This window comes from Stigmatopora argus, chromosome 20, assembly GCF_051989625.1.
Source record: "Stigmatopora argus isolate UIUO_Sarg chromosome 20, RoL_Sarg_1.0, whole genome shotgun sequence".
NCBI classification, from domain to species: Eukaryota; Metazoa; Chordata; class Actinopteri; order Syngnathiformes; family Syngnathidae; genus Stigmatopora; species Stigmatopora argus.
Genome location: NC_135406.1, coordinates 7120435 through 7140383, shown reverse-complemented (window position 1 = coordinate 7140383; position 19949 = coordinate 7120435). Strand labels below are relative to the sequence as shown.

At 42.3% G+C, this 19949-nt stretch overlaps 2 protein-coding genes and 1 non-coding gene across 3 annotated transcripts in view; 2 read left to right on the top strand and 1 right to left on the bottom strand.

The window, feature by feature from the left end:
* Positions 1-284: 284 nt before the first annotated feature.
* Positions 285-395, bottom strand: LOC144066452 (U5 spliceosomal RNA). The gene has a single exon (XR_013297617.1). It is a non-coding gene; the product is annotated as a U5 spliceosomal RNA (small nuclear RNA).
* A 5304-nt stretch (positions 396-5699) lies between these two features.
* LOC144065946 (uncharacterized) overlaps positions 5700-19949 on the top strand; it is a 175507-nt gene continuing 161257 nt past the window's right edge. The window contains exon 1 of the mRNA XM_077589194.1: positions 5700-6319. Coding sequence (XP_077445320.1) covers positions 6286-6319 — 34 coding nt within the window. The 5' untranslated portion in view covers positions 5700-6285. The remainder of the gene's footprint in view (positions 6320-19949) is intronic.
* LOC144065868 (uncharacterized) lies at positions 8493-16366 on the top strand. The gene is made up of 3 exons (XM_077589067.1): positions 8493-8971; positions 11890-12396; positions 12807-16366. The coding sequence occupies exons 1-3, from the start codon at positions 8941-8943 to the stop codon at positions 14843-14845; spliced, it is 2577 nt and encodes an 858-aa protein (XP_077445193.1). The 5' UTR covers positions 8493-8940; the 3' UTR covers positions 14846-16366.

The following is a 19949-nucleotide window of genomic DNA, read 5'->3' as shown; positions in this document are numbered from 1 at the left end:
CTACTTCAATTAACAAAGTCAAATGTTTGAGGATGTAAACAGTATGTATAAATCCAAGCATTGAAATTGTGAAATACCATTGCGCCATATCAATAGCAATTCCATATTTCATTTTGACAGAGAGGGACAGCTCTGGTAGCACAGAACATCAAATATTTGATTGAACAAGGTGAGATGCTTAAGGACATAACTAGTCTATAAGAATTCAAGGGGGAATATTGCCTGAATTAACTTTAAGTTTCAGATAAGTAGAAAGTTCATATTTACCATCGACAGAGAGGGGAAGCTCTGTTAGTGCAGAGCATCCAAAATTTGATTAAAACTCTTATTGTTCCTCTCCACGAAAGTCTTTAGTGAAAGGCAAAAGATTAATGAGATTAGAAGAGAAACAGTATGTGGAAAAGCTTCAAATTGATTGTTGAATATGCTACAGAAAATTGCGTTGGTTTCGCTGAATGTAGTCAATGTGGCCCTTTGCTTTCATATTACCACAAAAAGAGTGGCACCTCGATGCTGAGCAGGCATTTAAACTAGCTGTACTGGCAAAAATGATAATCGTCAAACCTATATATTGTTATATAAGATGTGAATGTTTATACAGTCATGTTTTACTTGGATATTGTTACAAAAGAAAGGCTTTAATTTGTTAATTTAAATCTCCCCTCATCCGCATGATTAATATATTAAATTTCAGGTTTGCTTCTGTCATTTCAATCATTAAGTTAGGAATTCCAAGAGTAAGTAGTAAATGTATTTTTGATAAAGAGCGAGTGGTGCACCTTTCTTGGAGATACTGCAATAACAGATTGATGCATAGAGTGGAAGGAGCAAGGTCCTATTCCATCCCCTAATTCTAAAATACAATTTAGTATATGGTCAATAGTAACATACATTTACGTATACGTACATCAAACTACAACGATACCATACCTGTCAACCTGGGCCAATTCCTCCCCGTATTAATGATTGGAATTCCCCGTATTAAGCAATAGAAAACCGTACAAATGCAAGGCGGCACATATTTACTCACATAGGGTGCACGTAAAAGTGTTATGGTCGCGCCGCGTTGTCGTGACGCGACCGTGAATGTATTCGGACCCAAGCGCTATGACTCATAGCTGCTTAAATAACGAAACAGGAAATGATTTAATCATTTCCTGTTTCGTGTGAAAGGGGAATGCGTGTGCGCATATCATGCTTAAAGCATGACAATATTAGCAGTTGACGATGACGTTTTCGTCTGCTACCAGTGACCGAGACGATCCGGATTAGAGCCGAAATGCGTAAAACGAGATCCGTTTTACAAAAAACTTACTTAAAAAAAAATCCCGTACAAAAGTTGTGAAATGATCAAAAAACGTATAAAATACGGGAAAAACGTATAAGTTGACAGGTATGCGATACACGTTTAGTGTGATAAGAGGGAAACTCATCTCATCTCATTTTCTGAACCGCTTTATTCTCATTAGGGTTGCGGGGGGTGCTGGAGCCAATCCCAGCTGTCTTCGGGCCAGAGGCGGGGGACACCCTGAATCGGGGGCCAGCCAATCGCAGGGCACAAGGAGACGGACAACCATGCACACTCAAACCCACGCTGGATTTTAAGTTAAAAAATTTAACCCACGACCCCAGAGCTTTGAGGCCGTGACGCTAATCACTCGCCCCACTGGGCCGCATACCTGAAAATGTCTGCATTTACTTTAACATTCCTACACTTTTAAAATACAAAAATTATCTGTTCTTTAATAACATTGTTACGCCGTTGATATGCAAAAAGGAGTCTCGTAAAAAAATCATTATGATTAAAGCGAAGCTAGAGGTAGCGTCAGTGACACAGTGGTGTGCAAACGTGACACTCCTATTAGTGTGTTCGGGACTCAGCTCTCTCACCAGTGGTTTCACATTTTATCTTACAGGTTAGTGAAGAGCCATAAGCACTCCAACAAAAGAACCATAAATAGCCCATGTATTATTGGCAGTGGTGGGTTTTGAACCCATGCCTCCTGAGAGACTGAAACTTATATCCAGCGGCGTGGACCGCGTGTCCACACTACCTTGAATGAGGCTGAATGAGGGATTGTGTAGTTCTAAATTGTGAAATAACCTTATAAACCCTTATATTTAAATATTAAAATGTGTTATTTGTTACTTGCAATAAGATCAAACACAATGTAACATTTAAAGCAAATGTCCTTAAAATTGTCTAACTTTTTCTCAAAATGTAGCTTTTCGATTTAGTGTCACGGCTAGCTAGACAAGAACTGGACTTCGAGCTGCTCTCTTCACGCTGTGGCATCAAGAGACCAAATTTAACATTATCGCCCCCTCTGTCTAAAATCTGAATTGAGAACTTGGTATTTTGAGGTATTGAGACAGTAGAGGGCGATAATGCTACAGTACGTTGGCTGCCGACAACCGTAAAAGCCCCAGCGGAAGAAAAAGAAAAAGAAGAAGAAGAAGGGATTCGGGCGTTCATTTCTGCATGGCTAGGGTTTTAACTTTTTGTTTGTGTGCCTCTTGTTTCTCCTCAATTTAATTTAACTTAAATGAAACGAAACCTCGACAACATGCTCAACATTAAATAGTTTGTGGACTCGAACGTCAGTCCGTTTGTCTTCAATCCGTTTTGGGAGTCGTACTTTAGCCTAGCCTAGCTGGCAGCTAACAAAGGAACACGTCGTATGCATCAGTACGTCGTCAAGCGAACAGAAATAAAGTGTGAAAAATGTCTGGGAGAACGACGCCGGTTGCGGCAAAGTTTCAGAAGGAACTTTATGGCGTGAAAGAGGATCTCTCATGTAATCAACATTTTATTGTTTGCAAAATGATGCAAGCTAAAGTTGTTCTTCACAAACTCGAAGGTACGTTCACTTTTGATGATCATAAGTGCATGATAGACTGATATATACTTTACGTTACACAATTAATATTTCATAATGAAATATTTAACGGGGTGGCATTGTTGTTTCTGATCGTGACTTTATTGAATGAATCGAAGCATGACAGCGCATAGCATTATGGCTAGAACTGAGAACGTGCTACAATGATGAACCATTAGATGTCGCTAACTGATCACTATACAGTGGTACCTCGTCATACGACCGTTCGTCATACGGAATGCTCGTCTTACGGGGGAAATTTCGATCGAATAATTCGCCCGTGATGCGGTCAAAGTTTCGTGATGCGACCAAGCCAGGTTGCCATGGCATTTTTTTTGGCATATCTTTCGTGTATAACAATATTTACGAGCACCGGATGAGCTATTCAGACCAGGAAACGCACAACGCGCATGCGCGGTGAAAAGAGGGCTTTCTGGGTAATGAAGTATACTCGTGCTCGCAAAAGTATCCCCGGTAGCAACTCTATCATAGGCGCCGTTCGATGGGACGCGAACACAGATGCTACAAGCTAAAAGGAGCCGCTAGCCAGCGCCCCTGTAGCTCCCATGAGAAATCCGACTCGGATCGCTGCCGCCTGTGCGACGAGGAAACAGAGTCGTCTGAACACTTATGGCTCCGCTGTCCGGCCTTAATGACCGAACGCTACCATCGCGGCTTGGGCAACTCCCTGGATGAACTTATCCGTGTTCCAGTGGCAGCCCTAGCGCTGCTGAGGGTAATCCTCAGGCGCCTGAGGTGAAGAAGAATAAGAAGAAGAAGATGAGCAGCGGGGCGATCGCTGATAAGACTGCTTGCTGCTCGTTGGCAAGTGGTCGTGCGTTCTCCGATTGTGAGGACATTTGTGTGCATCATTTTCGGAATATTTTGAAGGGAATAGTACGACAGCAAACAGCCCATCGATAGCGAACGTGAGGGTGGAGTGTTTGTTCTGTTTACGAGTGCGTTGTGAAGAGGAAAAAAAAAACGAAGCCCCTCTCCCCTCGGCGAAATCCGGCCAATTTTAGTTAGATTAAACACTTTATTTCTATTAAACCACTCGTTATTTATTACTTTGTCAATATATGGCGAATTATAAGAAATAAAACATTTTTTTTCAATCCAATATCCTGTTTCTGGTGTTTTTTTCAGAGAGTTGGAACGAATTAAATTGTTTCCCATTCATTTCAATGGGAAACTTTACCTCGAGTTACGAGTAACTTGTCATACGAGCTCAGTCCCGGAACGGATTAAGCTCGTATCTCGAGGTACCACTGTACAGTGGTACCTCGACATACGATCATAATCCGTTCCGAGACTGAGATCGTATGACGAGGTTCTCGTAACTCGAGCGGACGTTTCCCATTGAAATGAATGGAACAAATTATAATTCGTTCCAGCCCTCTGAAAAAAACACCAAAACACGATATTGGTTTGGAAAAAATGTTTTATTTCTTCTAATTCCCCATCTATTAACAAAGTAACACATAACTAGTGGTTTAAAAAAATGAAATGTGTTTAATCTTACTAAAATTGGGCGGATTTCGCCGAGGGGAGAGGGGCACAAAAGGGGCGGGGGGCTTCGGTTTTTTTTTTCCACACAACGCACTCGTAAACGGAACAAACACTCCACCCTCACGTTCGCTGTCGATGGGCTGTTTGCTGTTGTACTATTCCCTTCAAAATATTCCGAAAATGATGCACACAAATGTCCTCACAATCGGATAACGCCAACCACTTGCCAACGAGCAGCAGTCTTTTATCAGCGATCGCTCCGCTGCTCATGGGAGCTTCGGGGGCGCTGGCTAGCAGCTCCCTTTTAGCTTGTAGCATCTGTGTTCGCATCCCCTCGAACGGCGCCCATGATAGAGTTGCTACCGGGATGCTATTGCGGGGAGTTGCGAGCCAGCGAACGAGAAGTAATATAATACTCCTCGTATTAGATAAAAATAACAGGAAATGCAGCAGCTGAGCTTACCCACGTATTGATTGTGGGTAAAGTTTTATTCTGAGTGCCATTGCCTGTCGGCGTTGTGTGCACGAGTATACTTCATTACCCAGAAAGCCCTCTCTTACCCGCGCATGCGCGTTGTGCGTTTCCTGGTCTAAATAACTCATTCGGTGCTCGTAAATATTGTTATACACGAAAGATATGCAAAAAAGACAGTGCCATGGCCACCTGGCTTGGTCGCATCACAAAATTTCGATCGCATGACGGGCGAATTATTCGATCGAAATTTCCGTCGTAAGACGAGAATATTGTATGACGAGCGGTCGTGTGACGAGGTACCACTGTACAGTACTATAATCTGTAACAGCCAGTGGCGATGACGTCATATACAAGCGGCGAATATTTTGCCTTCAGACGGGAAAAACATAAAAAAAAGAATAGAAATACGAAACATATTGTGGAAATGTGTGAATTATAAACCTTTTCTCCAATGGAAAAATGATAACCAACTGATCTTTTTTAGTCATCTCGTTTTAAAAACTCATACAATCAATACAACCAAGATAATAACGAAATCATTTAATTTATAAATGCCATTCGGGTATAAATTGTTAAAATATTTAGAGACACAAGGTTTAACAGTATTAAAATTTAAATATACAAAAAGCAAATTGATGATACGAGAATTGGGATTAATGAATATGCCACTTAGTTATACTTACTATTATCCTATTAATATTAAAACATGTTTTCATATTTATAAGAAAAATACGTGAAGCCAAACAATATATATTAACAGGGGTTTGATACTCGTGGACTGCAACATACATCATAGATCAATTTACAAATAGAAAGTTTGAATAAACCTTAGGAATGATAATAACACACTTTTTTATTTCCGTTAAAAAAAGAACACAACATATCGACAAAAAGCAGCGATTCCAAAAAAAATGTCTCCCATTATTGATTCCCCCCCCAATTTTCAAATATAGATTGAATAATATACATACATGAAACATCTTATTTTGAACGGAAGGTTGGCATTACGGGAAACTGTCTTTCCCATCATGCACCCCTGACAAGAAATGCAAGGGCAAAAAAAATAAAGATGGCCGAATAGGGAGCGCTTAGTCTGCTAATATTTGACTTTTTGCCCGTCTAATTTGTCTTTTAATTTCAGTCACTTAACTAAACTGAAGTATTGACGATGTTTCTAGCATTATTCACTATACGGATTCAACATCAGTCATCCATCTTAAAACTGTGCAACTTTATTTAGCTTAGCTTCGCTAGCTAGCTGCTATTAAAAAAAACAAGCGTCTCCATCAACACGTCGTAAAAAAGCTGAATTCAATTGTGCGAAATGGCTGCCATAAAACAACAACAAAGTTCCAGGGGGAACTTTTTGACGTAAAAGAGGACCTTACACGGCACCGCCACCCCATTGAATGCAAATTAATGCAAGCAAAAGTTATTCTTCACAGACTAGAAGGTGGGTTCACTTTTGATGAGCATTTGTTTACAGTACACAGCGTGATTTATAATTTCCGTGTCCAAATGTTATTCTATTGATGTTGCAATGTATGTGAGATTATTTGGGTGTGTACATTTTATTATCTCCCAATTCCATTTTTAAAAGCCTGCAGTTGGGAATACTACCCGTGGATTACAATATTTTGCATGTGTGAAGACGTTGACTGCGTCTATTGGTCCAAAAATTCATGAAACAAAATAAACCCCCATCCACCCAGCCGAACCCCAATTTACAAATTTCTCAAATACACACTTCAATTTTAAAAAAGAAACGTCTGTCTTCTTTCTAATTGTATCATAATAATAATAATAATCGGACATAGGCTTTGTCATCATCATTGACTCGACAAAAGCCTAATTGTCATCATACCCAGCTGCCTATGACGAAATTGGTAGTGCTTCTCCACAAGGTGCGCTTTCCCGGCAAAAGGCCCAAATAAGTGATAATTTCAGACTCGTTGGCATTCTGCCGTGATGGATATATTGCATCATCCCTCGAGCGCAACCAAATCCCGCCAACTGCAGAAAAAGTTTGCCTCGCAGATGCCAACAAAGAAAAAAAAACGGATCACTTACCTCCCACTGTCTCCTCACTTACCTTCAGTCAGTCAGTAGGAGGCAGATCACCGCCCAACGTCCTTCATGTTACCTCACACCGAAGTTATTACACAGAAGGGATTGTGTGTTGTGCTACTGTAAGTTCAGAGTCCTGATGGCTGTTGGAAAAAAACTGTCCTTAAGCCTATTTGTCCGTATTTGTGAGACCTGTAGCGTCTGCCAGAGGTCAGCAGCTGGAACAGGTTGTGACCAGGATGGTATGGGTTCCCGGCTCAGCTGAGGTAACGAGGGCTGGCAATGTCTTCCAGTGAGGGCAGAGAGCAACCGACGATCCTCTGGGCAGTGTTAATCACTCTGCATGGCCTTTTTGTCTGTTGCCGTGCTTCCAGCGTACTACACTGTAATCCAGTATGCCAGGATGCTCTACACAGTGGCTCTATAGAAGATCACCAGAAGCTTAGTTTCCAAGTTGTTCATCCTGAGTACCCTGAGGAAATGGAGTCGTTTCTGGGCCTTCTTCACTACTGCCGTGGTGTATGTAGACCAGGAGAGCTTATCCGTCACCTGGACCCCCAGGAAGTTAAAGGACTGGACCCTGTCTACACATACTCAATTTCTGAGGAGTGGGGCCAGATCTGTGCTGTGTTTGCGAAAGTCCAGGATTATTTCTTTAGTTTTTGTGGTGTTCAGTGTGAGATTGTTCACAGAGCACCACAAAGACAGTTTGTTGACCTCATCTCTGTAGGCTGACTCATCCTCTCCTGAGATGAGTCTGACCACAGTGGTGTCTTCGGCAAATTTGATGATGGAGTTAGAGTGGTGGGTTGGTGTACAGTCGTATGTGTACAGGGAGTACAGAAGAGGACTCAGTACACAGCCTTGAGGGGAGCCAGTGCTCAGTGTAATGGAGGAAGAGAGGTGGGGACCAAGTCTAAAAGTTTGTGGTCGTCTGGTTAAGAAGTTCTTTATCCAGCACCAGATGGGAGAGGATAGTCCAAGGTGGGAGAGTTTGTCAGCCAGAGTGTCCGGTAATATAGTGTTGAATAAATAAAATAAAATAAAATCAGACTTAGGCTTGTCATCATCATTGACTAGACAAAAGCCTAATTGTCATCATACCCAGCTGCGTATGACGAAATTGAAAGTGCTTCCCACAAAGTGCGCTTTTCCCAGGCAAGAGCCCAACCAAGTGATAGTTTCAGACTTGCTGGCACTCTGCCGAAGGCTGAGCTATAATCAATGAAAAGCTTCCTCACGTAGTTCCCATGGTGCTCCAGGTGGCTCAGTTCTGTGTGTAGAGCAATGGCGTTAGCATCCTCAGTGGACCTGTTAGCTCTATAATCAAACTGGTGAGGGTCAACTGAGGGAGGGATTGTATTCCTGATATGGCGGGCTATCAACTTTTCAAAGCACTTCATGATCACAGGCGTGAGAGCAACAGGCCTATAATCATTCATCCTGTCAATGGTTGGCTTTTTGGGGACGGATAATGGTGGCAGATTTCAGGCAGGATGGAATGATGGATTGTTGCAGGGAACAATTGAAGATTTTTGTGAAGACTCCAGCCAGCTGGTCAGCACAGGCTTTGAGCACCTTTCCAGGTACTCCGTCAGGACCAGCAGCCTTCCTGGTGTTCACAGACCGCATTTCCAGTCTCACTTCCTGTTCCTGGAACTTCAGTGTATTGCTGCAGGGTAGTGGCGGGGGTGTTGAGACTGCGTCTGACTGGGTCTATCCCTGATATGGCGGGCGACCAACTTTTCAAAGCACTTCATGATCACAGGTGTAAGTGCAACAGGCCTATAATCATTCAGGCCGTCAATGGTTGTTTTTTTTAGGGACAGGGATAATGGTGGCTGATTTCAGGCAGGATGGGATGATGGATTGTTGCAGGGAACAATTGAAGATCTTTGGGAAAACACCAGTCAGCTGGTCAGCACAGGCTTTGAGCACCTTCCCAGGTACTCCGTCAGGACCAGCAGCCTTCCTGGTGTTCACAGTCCGCAGTACCTGTCTCACTTCATGTTCCTGAAGCTCCAATGTACTGCTGCAGGTTGGTGGTGGATAAGTTGAGACTGGGTCTGATTTGTCAGTCTCAAAGCGGGCAAAGAAACGGTTCAATTCCTCTGCTAGTGAGGCATCTGCGTTAACAGCCACATTATTGTCATTGTAATTGGTAATACAGACGCTCCCCTACTTACGAACGAGTTAGGTTCCGAGCGATTGTTCCTAAGTTGAATTTGTTTGTAAGTTGATTCAGTGCTATATTTTGTATTATAATTTATGTTTAAGGCCTATATAAGTATATTGAAGGTTTATATAAGTGCATTTGTATGTTTAAGGCTTGTATAAGTAACACGCATTGGTTTGTACTGAAAAAAACATTTAATAAAATGGAGAGAATATGTACAGTACTGTATAGAGAGAGAGAGATTTATGTATTAGAAACTGGCCGAAAGAAGCGATCTAACGACGATTGCACAGTTTTCTTCTTTTTTTCATCATAAATGATGCGGTAGCACTGTATGGCATCATTCAATTGATTTGCAAACTTTGTGCAACGTTCAATATTTGGGTCCTGCTGCTCGATCTTTCTGTTTATAAATGGTACTGACGGTCGAACGATTCAAGTTGTTATATGTGCAACGCTTACCACTCTCACGCGCATCAAGCTTCGTTATTATTGCCACTCGTTTCAAATGAAATGGCTTGCCTCTTCCTTGCAACTCCCTCAATAGAAGCCTTTCACTTTTTACCAACCATATTCAATAATGGATGCACGAGATATTTAATGATACAGATGAAAAAGGTTCTTTGCGCACTGGAGATACGTCACGCACTTCCGCATTGCAACGAAGAAGGTAGATGCTGGGTGAGCTGAGCCCTCACAGCGCCAAGCGTATTAGCGGCGGAAAGAGGCACTTCTCGGAAAAAACATACAAAATTGGACTCACGAACATTTTTCGACTTAAACGCAATTTGCAGACATGTTCGTATGTACCGTTGTTCGTAAGTTGAATGTTCGTAAGTAGGGGAGCGTCTGTATGTCGTATTCCCTGCCACATCTATGAGTTATTTCCTGTGAAGTGCTCCTCAATTTTCCTTGTATTTGCTGCCTTGGCCTTTTTAATGCCTCTCTTCAGCTCTGCTCTGGCAGCGCTGTATTGTACCTTGTCCCCTGACCTGAAGGCAGTGTTACGGCATTTGATGAGTGTCTGTGTCTCCTTGGTCATCCAGGGTTTTTGGTTAGGAAAAAAACATATCCGTTTATAAACAGTGACGTTGTCCGTGCAGTTGTTGATGTAGGAAAGTACAGTGTCCGTGTAGTCCTGGAGGTTGTGTTGTTCAAAAAGTTCCCAAAGTGGTGCGGGAAAAACAGTCCTGCAGCTGAGAAAGGACGTCCTCGGGACATGTTTTTATTATCTTTATTTGTGGCCTTGTTAGCCTCCGGAGTGGGGTGAATGAGGGGGTGAGGTACAGGCAGAGATGGTCTGATCTAGCTAGGTGAAGGAGGGGTGTGGCTCTATAAGCATGTTTGATATTAGAATAAACATGGTCTAGAGCAGGGGTGCAGGTTTTCATTCCAACTCAACAAGAGGATAACTTTTGCAAGTGTAATCAGTAAATTAAAGTCAGGTGCTACTTATTTTAGAAGACACCTGATTGGTTAAAATGTCGGCACTGGATCGGTTGGAACAAAAACCAGGACCCAATGCGGCCCTCGGCGGAATCGGTTTGACACGTGGTCTAGAGTTTTATCTCCTCTGGTGTGACACTTCACGTACTGGATAAACTTAGGCAGAACAGCCTTTAAACATGCTTTGTTGAAGTCACCGGCGACAATAAAGACTCCATTGGGGTGGTCAAGCTGCTGTTTGTTTACGGCCGCTAGCAGGATGCTAAGTGCCATGCTAACATTAGCTTCCAGTGGGATGTAAACAGCCATTACAATGACAATCGTTAGCTCTCTAGGTAGATAGAATGTTCTGCACCGTACTGCCAAGAGCTCTAAATCCGGGGAGCAGTGAGTGTTAATGATCTTATTATTGCAGCACCATTCATTGTGTATGTACATGTAAAGGAGAACCCCCCTCCACCCCCCTTTGCTTTTCCCTGATAATTCTTTCGAAAGATCATTTCGAAACAGCGCCCGGCTAGCTAGCGATACCGCGGTGTCAGGGATTTCCAGGTGTAGCCACGTTTCCGTGATGAAAATAATGTTGCAGTTCCTGACAAAGCTGTTGGTAGCAAGCTGAAGTTCCAAATCGTCCATTTTGTGGGTGATGGATCTGGCGTTGGTCAAGAAGATACTCGGAAGCGTTGCTCGGTGTGGTTGCTACCTTAGCTTAGCAGCTAGGCCTGCCCGGCATCCGCGCTTTTGCTTTCTTTCCCTTCGCCGCCGCCGTCGTACTCTGAGTGGGCTGACTATCCACGGACATCCCGGTGGTCTCAAGATTTCCTCGGGAATATTGTAGGTCCGTTGGTAATCTCTTGTGATGTATATATCGCATCTGCTCCCGAAAGTAATTAAATCCTGGAGACTTTAGAAAAAGTTTGCCTCGCAGATGTTAGTAAATAACGATAAGATTGAGAAAACAAAACACCAAACAGGAGAGCATAGAGCCGCTGCACCCGTGCGCGCCACCATCTTGATATCTTTGTTGGATCCGGGGGAGCCGTTTGGGGCCGAGGATTCTTTTGCAGCCCTTCAATGGCAGCGGAGGACAAAAGTCGCATGTCGTTGTCTAACGGTGATGTAGTGTTGAAACCGAGGTTATGTCCTAAAAGTTACTTCTTCAATGATTTATCATAATGTTCATTGAACTTGTCAACATTCCCACTGTGATTGATTGTTTTGTGACGAAATGAATGTATGGCGCCCTCTTCCGTTTGGTTTTATTTCTGTGAACAAGAAATTCAGTCATTTTATAATTGGAAAATGGTTGATCATTTATCTTTGTGTCTTTGCAGGTTTCAGAAATGATCTTGGTGCTGATGGGCAGGAGTCTGTTGACCTTGAAGGGGAAGTTGAGCTCCCACAAATCAAAGAGGAGGAGCAAGAGTTCCCTCAACAACAAATGGGAGACGAGCAACTTCCGATCAAAACGGAGGAAGATCATTTCACCTGGTCACTTAGTGAGTTCATGAAGAGGGAAGATGTTCTGGGCGTGGCCAGCGGAGGGGCGGAGCCTGCAAACACCACAACATGGACCCAAATTAAAGAGGAGGAGCCAGAGTTCTCTCAACAGTGCAAAAGAGAAGAGCAACCTCCAATCCAAAACGAGGAATGTGTCAAATGGTCAACTGGTGAGCCTTTCAAGAGTGAAGATGATCTGGGCGTGGCCAGCGGAGGGGCGGAGCCTGAAAACGCCTCAGCATGGCCCCAAATTAAAGAGGAGGAGCCAGAGTTCTCTCAACAGTGCAAAAGAGAAGAGCAACCTCCAATCCAAAACGAGGAATGTGTCAAATGGTCAACTGGTGAGCCTTTCATTAATCCCCCAAATAATAATAAACCTGCTACTGAAAAAAAGATAATGCTTTTTTTAATGCCTCCCCTTTGGCGATAGCATTTTAACATAATTAAAATCTAAAACATAAAAGACAATGTTTACAATGAAAATGCTCCAAAAAAGATTTCACTAATTTTAAGGAGCTACATCACCAGTGAAGAAACTTTTCTGACCAATAGTGCCATACTTTGAAAAATGCCCCTATAAACAGTTTTCAACTCATGTTGCTGTTGACGAGAGTACTACAGTAGTAAGTACTGCATTGTGACGAAATGAATGTATGGCGCCCTATTCCGTTTGGTTTCATTTCTGTTAACAATAAATTCAGTCATTTTATAATTAGAAAATGGTTAATCAATTATCTTTGTATCTTTGCAGGTTTCAGAAATGATCTTGGTTCTGATGGGCAGGAGTCTGTTGACCTTGAACGGGAAGTTGAGCTCCCCGAAATCAAAGAGGAGGAGCCAGAGTTCCCTCAACAACAAATGGGTGACGAGCAACTTCCAATCAAAAGGGAGGAAGATGATTTCACCTGGTCACTTGGTGAGTTCGTGAAGAGGGAAGATGTTCTGGGCGTGGCCAGCGGAGGGGCGGAGCCTGCAAACACCAAAACATGGCCCCTAATTAAAGAGGAGGAGCCAGAGTTCCCTCAACAGTGCAAAAGAGAAGAGCAACCTCCAATCAAAAATAAGGAATGTGTCAAATGGTCAACTGATGAGCCTTTCAAGAGTGAAGATGATCTGGGCGTGGCCAACATAGGGGCGGAGCTTCTGAGCGGCAGCTCAACAGAAGGATGGCGAGCAGAAAATTTAATTGCTCCTTTATTAGATGGCAACGACTTGCTTTTTGACGATGATGATGTTGAAGATGTTAAGAAAAATCGCAGTGGCGACAAACTCTGCAAATGCTTTCAGTGTGGGAAAACTTTTGGGAAAAAGTCTTCTTTGAAAACACATATGAGGAGCCACACTGGGGAGAAACCCTTATCATGTACAGTTTGTGGTAAAACATTTACACACAAGGGAAAATTAAAAATACACACAAGAACCCACACGGGTGACAAATCATTTTTATGCTCAGTTTGTGGTCAAACATTTACACGGAAGGAACACTTAAATCTTCACACAAGAACCCACACTGGTGAAAAACCATTTTCGTGTTCAGTTTGTGGTAAAACATTTACACGGAAGGACCACTTAAATCTTCACACAAGAACCCACACTGGTGAAAAACCATTTGCGTGCTCAGTTTGTGGTAAAAGATTTACAGAGAACGGAATCTTAAAAATACACATAAGAACCCACACTGGTGAAAAACCATTTTCATGTTCAGTTTGTGGTAAAACATTTACACGGAAGGAACACTTAAATCTTCACACAAGAACCCACACTGGTGAAAAACCATTTGCGTGCTCAGTTTGTGGTAAAAGATTTACAGAGAAGAGAAACTTAAAAAGACACACAAGAACCCACACTGGTGAAAAACCATTTGCATGCTCAGTTTGTGGTAAAAGATTTACAGAGAACAGAAGCTTAAAAATACACACAAGAACCCACACTGGAGAAAAACCATTTGCATGCTCAGTTTGTGGTAAAAGATTTACAGAGAACGGAAGCTTAAAAATACACACAAGAACCCACACTGGTGAAAAACCATTTTCGTGTTCAGTTTGCGGTAAAGCCTTTTCTCAAAAGCAAGAATTACAAAAACACACAAGAATCCACACAGGTGAAAAACCATTTCCGTGTTCAGTTTGTGGTAAAACATTTACACGGAAGGCAACCTTAAAAATGCACACAAGAACCCACACTGGTGAAAAATCATTTTCGTGCTCAGTTTGTGGTCAAACATTCACATGGAAGCACTGCTTAATTAGTCATGCAAGAACCCACACTGGCGAAAAACCATTTTCGTGCTCAGTTTGTGGTAAAAGATTTACAGAGAAGGGACAGTTAAAAATACACACAAGAACACACACTGGTGAAAAACCATTTGCATGCTCAATTTGTGGTAAAAGATTCACAGGGAACGGAAGCTTAAATCTTCACACAAGAACCCACACTGGCGAAAAACCATTTTCGTGCTCAGTTTGTGGTAAAAGTTTTACAGAGAACAGAAGCTTAAAAATACACACAAGAACCCACAGAGGTGAAAAACCATTTTCGTGCTCAGTTTGTGGTAAAAGATTTACAGAGAATGGAGGTTTAAAAGTACACACAAGAACCCACACGGGTGAAAAGCCATTTTCGTGTTCAGTTTGCGGTAAAGCCTTTTCTCAAAGGCAAGATTTACAAAAACACACAAGAACCCACACTGGTGAAAAACCATTTTCGTGTTCAGTTTGCGGTAAAGCCTTTTCTCAAAAGCAACATTTAAAAACGCACACAAGAACCCACACTGGTGAAAAACCATTCTGAGAATACATGTTGGCTAAGGATTGAAAGCCTACCATAACTCAATCTTCGTTTTATTCTCCATCTCTTGATGTTTATTGTGCCCAATCTGAATAAATCAAACCATTCTCCATTTTGGAGCATCAACCGGATGTTTCTTCGACGGACAGTTTGTCGAACAGACATTTCGTCGATGGATTCGCTCGCTCTCAAAGTTATAAACATGAGAGAGGGAGAGTTTGTCATTGCATTGACAATTAAACACTTTAGCATGTCACATATACAAACACACACCGTTTACAAGAAATTACAAATAATATACTAATAGTCTCGATGTGTCTGTTCGGCGAGCTGTCTGGCGTCGTCGCGGGCTAAAAGTATACTAAGACTTTTATTTGTTTGATAAAAATGACCAGATAAAGTATTTCAACACCTTGCTGTATTGCAAGTTCTCTCACTTAGAATTTGAGAGAATGAAGGTTCATCTGCACCTCACAGTCAACATGAATCGGACGTCTACCGCCATCAATGGCAGCCAATGGATTAAATGAGTACTGAGTGTAGTGTGGCCAAGCGGTCCAATGTGCTGGATTTAAGCTTCAGTCTCAGGAGGCATGGGTTCAAATCCAACAACTGCGAATAATTCACAGGCTGTTTATGAGATTTAGTCGTAAGGATAGACTTAAAAGACGCAAATGTGTTGTGATAAGCAGTGGCCAATGACGGCTTTGCTTGCTTTTTCAATTTCTGTATGAGGGATCATTGTAATCGCAGTATAATTGTATTTTGCATTCTGAAAATCTTGTTTACACTTTTTAACGTGTAATATCGATCCACACTATTCAAATACAGTAATACCTTAAGATACAAGCTTACAGTGGGATCGAGCTAGTATGTCAATTTACTCGTATCTCAAGTCAATTATTCCCATAGAAATGAACAAAATACAAATGACCTTATTTTCACGACTATAAGGTTCACCGCATTATAAGGCGCACCCTCAATGATTGACACATTTTAATTTTTTTCCCATATAAAGCACACTGGATTATAAAGCGCCCTGTCTATTTTGGAGAAAATTTAAGACTTTTAAGTGCGCCTTATAGTCGTGAAAATACGGTAATCAGTTTCCATCCTAAAAAAACACAAACATTTGTTCTAATTTACTACCGAATCACAATTGAGAACATCTGGTATGCTCATATTGCAAATTTGTCTTGTATGTTGGAACACTTGTATGTCAAGGTACTACTGTATAAGACAATTGAGTGTCGTTGAAGATTTTATTTACTTCCAAATTCTATCCGAAATAGTAGAGCCTAAATTAGGAAATTACAAAGTGAATAATCAATAATGTGATCTAAATGATACATTAGTAACATTAGTAGATATATGGTGTGAAAGACAATGGATTTGCTAAAAATAAATAAGTTGTACAATATCCTTATACTTTTGTCATATTATAAGATGAATCACGTTTTTAAACCGATTTATCGTGTCATCTTTTTGGTAGTTCCAATAAAGCTCTCTTTTTGGCGAAAAATACTTTTTGGGTCTTTTTGTTGACAAAATCAGCCTTCCAAATTCAAAGGTGACAAAAAAGAGAAGTGTTATGTGCTAAGATTTAAAAATTAAGGAAAATGAATACATTAATTTGAACAATTTGACAAATTAATAGTTTTCTTTCTACAGGGGTGAAAATACAGTAACTTCATGTCTGAAATTAGCGGTTAATTGTTTTTATCTTTTTGATGTTGAAGGGGATAATTGGTAGAAAAGTAACTAAATTTTTATTTTTGCTTTACTTGGCTTATTTACATTAGAAAAGCGTAACCGGACGATTCGCCGAAAGACGTTTCGCCGAATGGATGTTTGGCCGAACGGAGGTTTCGCCGAAACTGGATCGTGTGTGTACACCAGTGGCGGGCGGTGCATTTTCTGGTAGCGCCTTCAACGTATCAATCCAACCCTCAAAAACTTTTATGGCTATAAAACCTCTACTGCAGCTACAGCTGCGACACATAAAAAAAAATCAATAAATTAATGCACAAAAATGGGGTAAAATCCACTTCCTAGCAGCATTTCATGATTAAATACAAATACTGGAGCTTTTCACACATGAAACCGGGCGAGGGGGTGATTTTTTTTCCCGTTTTTTTCCACGACAACGCACTCGTAAACGGAACAAACAAATTTAAATGAACTTGGATTAATATATACAGACACTCAAACATACGTTTAATGTAACTTTACACAAAACTGAATTCTAATTTTGTTGTAATCTTTTGTTACCTTCGTTTTCCGGGTTGGCGGTTTGCCACGCCTCCACCCTCACGTTCGCTATCGATGGACTGTTTGCTGTTGTATTGCCTTCAAAATATTCCCAAAATGATGCACACAAATGTCCTCACAATAGGATAACGCAAGACCACTTGCCAACGAGAAATAGTCTTTAAAGAACGATCGCGGGAGCTTCTTTCCTTAGAAAGAATAACAGGAAATACAATAGTCAAATATCAGAACTTGTCCCACAATTGAAATATTATTTAGGAATATAGCCATATTTTACTCACCAAAAAACCTTTTTACACAATATCCATCCTCCTTTCTTCCTTCTTTCCTATCGCCATCAAAGCTAATGATGAAAGTCGAGCCTGTCCTGTCATATTTCCGGCATAGTCCGTTTTGAAAATAGCTTTAAATCAACACAATAATATACTAGTTGCTTGTGGAGCTAAGTTAGCGCGCTGAAAGTGCCGCACACACCATTTTCCCGGCTGTAACAGGCTTGCTAGCTTCGGAGTTGACCGCCCTTTCTTAATGATGTCCATTTTTTTTCTGGAAAAGTCCGTCTGGAAAATAGCTTTGTGAGCAAACAGAATCCATTTGTTTTTGCTTCTCTCGGCCATTGTGGGTGGAGTTTGCGATCTCAGCTGCCTCGGGTACTGCTTTGGCCCGCCTACTAGCCAATCATAGTTGGTGAAACCAATGAAGTATTCCAGCCAGCAAAATGCTAACGCCTATGAAAAATCATTGTGGGGTTGCCAACTCGAAATCTGATTGGTTAAAAGCAACAGTCTAGTTTAATGCAGCAGAGCCCGCAAGAACTGATTGTGAAGGCTTTGAGGCAGGTCTGATCTGGCAACAAATAATGGCTGAAATGGGATTGGTTAAATGCTTCAATATGAAAACACACATCTGGAAGCAGTGCAACCAGGGGGAAAAGCAATGAAAGGAAGCTAAAATAAATAAAAATAAAATCAGACTTAGGCTTATCATCATCATTGACTAGACAAAAGCCTAATTGTCATCATACCCAGCTGCGTATGACGAAATTGAAGGTGCTTCTCCACAAAGTGCACTTTTCTCAGGCAAGAGCCCAACCAAGTGATAGTTCAGACTTGCTGGCATTCTGCCGTGATGGATACATCGCATCACCTCCCGAGCGCAACCAGCTCCCGGCGACTGCGAAGGTTTGCCTCACCGATGCCAACAAAGAATAAAATGGATCACTTACCTCCCACTGTCTGCTTACTTACCTTCAGTCAGCCAGCAGGAGGCAGATCACCGCCCAACGTCCTTCATGTTTCCTCACCCCGAAGTTGTTACACAGAGGGGATTGTGTGTCGTGCTACTGCAAATTCAGAGTCCTGATGGCTGTGGGAAAGAAGCTGTCCTTAAGCCTCTTTGTCCGTGCTTTGTGAGACCGGTAGCCAGAGGGAAGCAGCTGGAACAGGTTGTGACCAGGGTGGTCCGGGTCCCCAACAATGTTGCCGGCTCTGCTGAGGTAACGAGGGCTGGAACAGGTTGTGACCAGGGTGGTCCGAGTCCCCAACAATGTTCCCGGCTCTGCTGAGGTAACGAGGGCTGGCAATATCTTCCAGTGAGGGCAGAGAGCAGCTGACGATCCTCTGGGCAGTGTTAATCACTCTGCATGGCCTTTTTGTCTGCTGCCGTGCTTCCAGCGTACCACACTGTGATGCCGTATGCCAGGATGCTCTCCACAGTGGCTTTATAGAAAGTTACCAGAAGCTTAGTGTCCAAGTTGTTCCTCCTGATTACCCTCAGGAAATGGAGTCGTTTCTGGGCCTTCTTCACTACTGCTGTGGTGTTTGTGGACCAGGAGAGCTTGTCCGTGACGTGGACCCCCAGGAATTTAAAGGACTGGACCCTGTCTACACGAACTCCATTTATGAGGAGTGGGGCCAGATCTGTGCTCTGTTTGCGGAAGTCCAGGATTATTTCTTTAGTTTTTGGGTTGTTCAGTGTGAGGTTGTTTATCGAGCACCACGAAGACAGTTTGTTGACCTCGTCTCTATAGGCTGCCTCATTCCCTTCTGAGATGAGTCCGACCACAGTGGTGTCATCAGCAAATTTGATGATGTAGTTAGACTGGTGGGTTGGTGTACAGTCATAAGTGTACAGGGAGTACAGAAGAGGACTCGGTACACAGCCTTGAGGGGAGCCAGTGCTCAGTGTAATGGAGGAAGAAAGGTGGGGACCAAGTTTAACAGTTTGTGGTCGGTTGGTTAGGAAGTTCTTTATCCAACAGCAGATGGAGGAGGATAGTCCAAGGTGGGAGAGTTTGTCAGTCGGAATGTCCGGTTTCATGGTGTTGAAGGCTGAGCTATAGTCAATGAAAAGCATCCTCACGTAATTCCCATGGTGTTCCAGGTGGCTCAATGCTGTATGTAGAGCAATGGTGATAGCATCCTCAGTGGACCTGTTAGCTCTATAAGCAAACTGGTGAGGGTCAACTGAGGGAGAGATTGTATTCCTGATATGGCGGGCTATCAACTTTTCAATGCACTTCATGATCACAGGCGTGAGAGCAACAGGCCTATAATCATTCATCCTGTCAATGGTTGGCTTTTTGGGGACAAGGATAATGGTGGCAGATTTCAGGCAGGATGGAATGATGGATTGTTGCAGGGAACAATTGAATATTTTTGTGAAGACTCCAGCCAGCTGGTCAGCACAGGCTTTGAGCACCTTCCCAGGTACTCCATCAGGGCCAGCAGCCTTCCTGGTATTCACAGACCGCATTTCCAGTCTCACTTCCTGTTCCCGGAACGTCAGTGTATTGCTGCAGGGTGGTGGTGGGGGTGTTGAGACTGGGTCTGATTTG